The sequence below is a fragment of the Pteropus medius genome, unplaced genomic scaffold (genome assembly GCF_902729225.1).
Source record: "Pteropus medius unplaced genomic scaffold, Ma_sr-lr_union100, whole genome shotgun sequence".
NCBI classification, from domain to species: domain Eukaryota; kingdom Metazoa; phylum Chordata; class Mammalia; order Chiroptera; family Pteropodidae; genus Pteropus; species Pteropus medius.
In genome coordinates this window covers 1,290,342-1,295,576 of record NW_024342468.1, presented here as the reverse complement: position 1 = coordinate 1,295,576, position 5,235 = coordinate 1,290,342, and the positions used below count along the sequence as shown (strand labels likewise).

The window sequence follows — 5,235 nt, the reverse complement described above, 5'->3', positions numbered from 1 at the left end:
CTGGTCTCTGTTACCCGTAGGTGCTTGTCTTCCGGGCCCCTTCGGACGGTTAGGTGTGTAACCTCCGGGAACCCCAAAAGCATGCTTCCCCACTCCTCTCCAGCTGCCGTGTCTGGGGGTCGGTGAGGTCATGGCCTCCTACCCAGGCCTCTCCCTTCCCTCCCCTGACGCTGAGCCAGATGAACGGGACAGTGGGCTACGCGCTTCAAGGGCGTCATTTCACTGAATCCTCACCGCAAGCTGGTGAGGTCATCACTACGTCTTCATTTTGCAGATAGAAAACAGGCTCGGTCAGGTTGAGGCAGATGGGGACAGTTGTCTCCAGGTGCTGGAGGCTCTTTCGCTCCCCAACCCACGCCCTGTGGGGCTGCAGCGCGGCCCGCCCCCTCCTCTCACACCTGATTCGGACCAGTTCCTGGGTCCCCAGGCCCTGGGCCTCGCCAGCTGCCCCTCCCCACCAGAGCCAGGTGCCTCCGTCCTGTCTCCCCCTCCCTGTGGGGTTCCCCTTGAACTTGGAAATAGCCGACATCAGTGAGAGGGCTGGGAGCAACCACAGTATTAGACCCCTGGACTCGGGAAGGAAGCATGGACTTGAGCTTGGACATGCTGGCGTTGGGTCTTGTGTTCTGGTGTCTATTTTAGCCGTGTGACCACCTTACACTCCCTGACCGCAGCCTCCTCCTCTGAAAACATGATGAGGGCGGGGGCAGCACTGTTCCTGTGGGGAAAGCTCTAAGGGGCGGGGACCATGTCCGGCCCGCTCCTCAGGTTGTGAGGTCTTAGGAGTTCAATAACCGTGGTGGGGGAGTGGAATGACTATTGATTAAATAAGAAATGCACGTGAGGCCCTTAGCTCAGCACTCGACAGGAAATGAGCCTGTAGCAAATGCTCAATAAATACCAGCTGCTATTGTTAGTAGGCCACAGGGGAGGCACCTGTAACTCTGGGTCGTGAAGGGTCCCAGGATCCGACAGCCCTGGGGATCCCCAGTGCCCACTCAGGAACATCAAGGGAATGAATTGTCTGGGCGGGCCCCACGTCCACCTGTGCCACCCCATCCTCTCTCCCTGGCCCAGCTGGCCTTTCTCACCAGGAGTTTAGAAGGAAAAGCAGAGGAAGTCGCAGGCCTCTGCAGAGCCAGCTAACCAGACCTAATTAATCGATAAGCCAGGCTGCCGCTTTCCTGCCAACCAGCCGCCCGAAGGGTACTTACTCCATCTGCGAATTGATTGCCACGCTTTCGCCACCGCTACGGCTAGTGCCGCCACCCGCAGAGGCTGGGTGCCAAGGGGAACTGGGAGCAGCCCGGCGGGAACCGCCCTGCCGCCTTGCCAGGGGGACACGGGCTCCAGGCGGCCCCGGTTCTCGTGTTACAGATGGGTAGCCAGGGTCAGAGCTGGCACCCAGCGCACCCGGCACCAGCTCACCAAGCGCCGGCACGGAGCTCTTAATCTGGATGAGGCTGAAGACCTAAGGCTCTTCCCTGCTCCTCTGGCCTTTCCTGGGTACGCTCAGCCCCATTTCTGCATCTCAGAGTTTCTCCCGTGAGAAAGATGATCTTTAACCCCTGAGGTTTAAGGGGCACTACAGGTCCTGACTGTCACCATTCGGCCCGGACCCTGCAGCTTGCCCAGACATCAGGACAGTGCCGGAGCCACAGTGAAGAGCCAGGTGGGCCCTTGCCCAGACTTCCGAAGATGCGGGCGCCCTCGTAGCATTCCAAGGCAGGTCAGAGAAGGGGCCGCAGCCCCCAGAAGGCGTAAAGCACTGGTTTCCCACCTCCGAGACGCTGAGCCTGGCTGGACCGTGGGGCAGAGAGAATCTTAAACCAACCAGAACGGTGCTTCCAAGGGCAGGCAGAGGTCGCCAAGATGAGCAGAGACCCAAAGCCTGGACACAGATCTGAGAAACAGACGCAGGAACTTGATCCTTGACGCCCGGTGTCCACATATCAGGTTTCCAGAACATTCCTGATTCACAGTATCCTGCCCGCAGTGGGGGAGTCAGAACCACGGGCTCCTGCACGCGCATCTGCCTCCCTCTCACCGGCCGGCGTTGAACCTGACCCTGCCTCATGAGCTGTTTGCCCTTGCCTTGGCCCCCTGGAAGCCACACGCAGAGTCAAAGCAAAATAAAATGCAAACACAAGCTGAAAACACAAGCCCCACGCAGCCCCCGCCCGCCCCCGCTCGGCAGGCGTGACCCCAGCCCTCCCCTGGATCCAAGAGGCCTTCCTGGGAACACACTGCTTTCCAGTGTCTGTTCGAGACGTGCAAATGACGCGCACGGGCCCATCGTACGTCTTACCAAACTGGATTACACTATACACACCACGCGGCCAATCGCCTGGTGCACTTACTGGTAATTACACACCCGGGCAGTCCCCAGCGCCTGCCGTGGAAGGACGCCCAGGTGTGCTGTCCCAGCGGGGTCTCCGGGCAGCCCTGACTACGCTGCCCCAAGCCGTGCTCCCGCCCCGCTCGGCCCCGACCCCCGGGGTCTCACCCCAGCCCCTCCTCCGCCTGCCCTAGCTCTCCGAGGCCATTCTTTTGAATGCTGTTGATTTTATTCAACAAATTAATGTTTTAGCACGTGTTCTGTGCCAGGCACACAATGGTTCTCAATGTTCGTCAGCTTTAACTCATTTAACTCTGTCCACGACCCAGTGTGAGAAGCACGCTCGCTACCCCCGTTTGAAAATGGGGAAACTGAGGCACGGGGAGATCCTCGTCCAGAGTCTCGCGGCCAGTGAATGGCAGAGCTGGGAGTCAACCCAAGCCATCCAGCTCCGGGGTCCATACTCTCAGCTGTCATATCGGGGGTTCTGAGACGCGAGTGAGCCAGACTCCCGCGGGGCTCGTGGAAACGCAGATTGCCGGCCCACCCCCAGAGTCCACGATGCGGGGAGTCTGGCGCAGGGCCGGAGAATTTGCATTTTCTAGCCCGTTTGCAAGTGATGCTGATGCCGCCGGCCAAGGAACACTGAGCGAAGCCCAGGGTCACACGCTGCTGCCCCTTGGCTCCCAGCAATGGGACCTCCAAGCCTCTCTCCTGAGGGCAGACCGGGGAGGGGGAGGGGCCCTCAGGAATACAGTGCAGCACATGGTCTGGAGCCATTTAATCACCCACAGTCTAAACAGCCCTGGGCATCACAGGCTGCTTCTACCTCCTCCGAAGCTCTCTTACCTCCCCCCAAAACATCCTTAAAACACGTTCCTCTCCAAAGCTGTGACTAAAGGGTGGACCCAGGCAAGTCTGGGTTGTTTGCACCCTGTATTTTTTAAAGAAAAGTTTGGCCCCTGACCGGCCCCCTCTGCCGGATGAGAGAGTTTTGGTTACCTGGGGTCTTGGGCCACATAGTATCAGCTGACCCCTGGTCATAGGACTGGAGACCAAGGTCCACCGCAGGGGCAGTCAGCCATATCTACATGATCAATCCCCAGCACAAACCCCGGACAGCAGCTGGGCAAGCTTCCCTGGCTGGCGCCACTCCACATGTGTTGTCACACATTGTTGCTGGGAGAACCGAGGGCGGTCTGCACGGGGACGCTAGAGAGGGCCACCGGGAGCTCGCACTGGTGCCTCCTGGAGCCTGCCCCGTGCTCCTTTTCCTCTTGCTGGTTTTGAGGTGCACCCTTTCATTGCCTTAAACTGTAATTGCAAGTATTACAGCTTCGCTAGGTTCTGGGAGTCCTTCTAGCGAATCGCGGAGTCTAAGGGTGGTCTTGGGGAGCCCCAGATACGAGCAGCCGTGGACGGTTACGGAGCACCGCCTGCGCACCAGGCTCTAGCCGGAGCCCTGCCCACACTGCCAGCTCCACGGGTCCTCTCTGGCCCTGGGGCTGGAGGCAGCCTGGGCCTCACGGAAGATGCTTATCGCCCACCACGCACCTCCCAGCACAGACAAACCCAGGCGTCTTGTCTGTGCAGCCCTGGCCATTACAGGCAGCCCCTTCGATGTAACACCAGGTAACGTCCCAGATGTCAGGTAATATTTCAGAGAGCAGGTAACGTTCTAGGAACCAGGCCATGTCCTGGAACAAGACAACGTCCCAGGTGTCAGGTAACCTCACAGGAACCAGGTAAAGTCCCAGGTACCAGGTGACATCCCAGGTACCAGGTGACATCCCAGGTACCAGGTAACACGCTGGGAACCAGGTAATGTCCCAGGAACCACGTAACAACCCAGGTACCAGGTAAAGTACCAGGAACCAAGTAACAACCCAGGTAACGTCCCGGGTATCAGATAATATCCCAGGAACCATATAATGTTCTGAGAACCAGGTAATATCCAAGGTACCAGGTAACGTCCCGGGAACCAGGTAACAATCCAGGAACCATGTAACATCCCGGGTACCAGGTAACCTCACAGGAACCAAGTAAAGTACCAGGTACCAGTCAAAATCTCAGGTACCAGGTAACATCCCAAGTGCCAGGTAACATGATAGGAACCAGTATCCCAGGAAGACAAGAGTAGCTCCACGGGAACCAGGTAAGTACCAGCTACCAGTTAAATCCCGGAAATTTTTTTTTTTTCCAGAGTAGCGTCCAGAACCAGGTAGGAAGACAGGTATCAGGTAACATCCCTGGGTACCAAACGAACAACAAAACAACATTGTTACCTCACAGGAACCAGGTAAGTACCAGCTATACAGTTAAAATCAGGTACCGAGTAGCGTCCGGGAACCAGGTAAAGACAGGTATCAGGTAACATCCTGGGTGCACCAGGTAACCCTCACACGCAAGACAGGTAAAGTACCAGCTACCAGTTCGTTCAGGTACAGGTAACGTCAGGAACGGGTAACGACCGGGAACCAGGTAACGACCAGGTATCGAGTAACATCCGGCTACTACGTAGCGCAGCGCCAACAGGTGCCCGCTACCTGCCGATGACCTCGATGTTGGAGATGAAGTAAAGTACTTGTGTAGAGAGGTTCTCCAGCGCACGCGTGGGGGAGGTGCCATGTATGGCCAGCAACCCCATCGCCAGGTCGGTGAGGGTGAAAAACTCATGAGCCCTTGAAAGCTCTCAGCCAGCAGCTTGTACATTACAGGTTAGCCGTGTTATGGTCGGGGCAGCCGAATGTGGCGATCCCATACCTCGAAGCGCGTGCTTCTCCTTCCTGGGAACCAGCCAGCCTTGAGTACTCCTCGGTGCACAACAGCAGCAACAGCGGTGGGCGCTCAGGCCCCGACGGTCGTGTGGCAGCCTTGTGGCATGACCATGCCGAACC

At 57.8% G+C, this 5,235-nt stretch overlaps 1 protein-coding gene across 1 annotated transcript in view; it reads right to left on the bottom strand.

Moving 5' to 3' along the window:
* The window catches only part of LOC120602755 (netrin-G2-like), a 38,160-nt gene extending 33,175 nt beyond the window's left edge, over positions 1-4,985 (bottom strand). The window contains exon 1 of the mRNA XM_039862995.1: positions 4,885-4,985. Coding sequence (XP_039718929.1) covers positions 4,885-4,985 — 101 coding nt within the window. The remainder of the gene's footprint in view (positions 1-4,884) is intronic.
* Between the last annotated feature and the right edge of the window lie 250 nt (positions 4,986-5,235).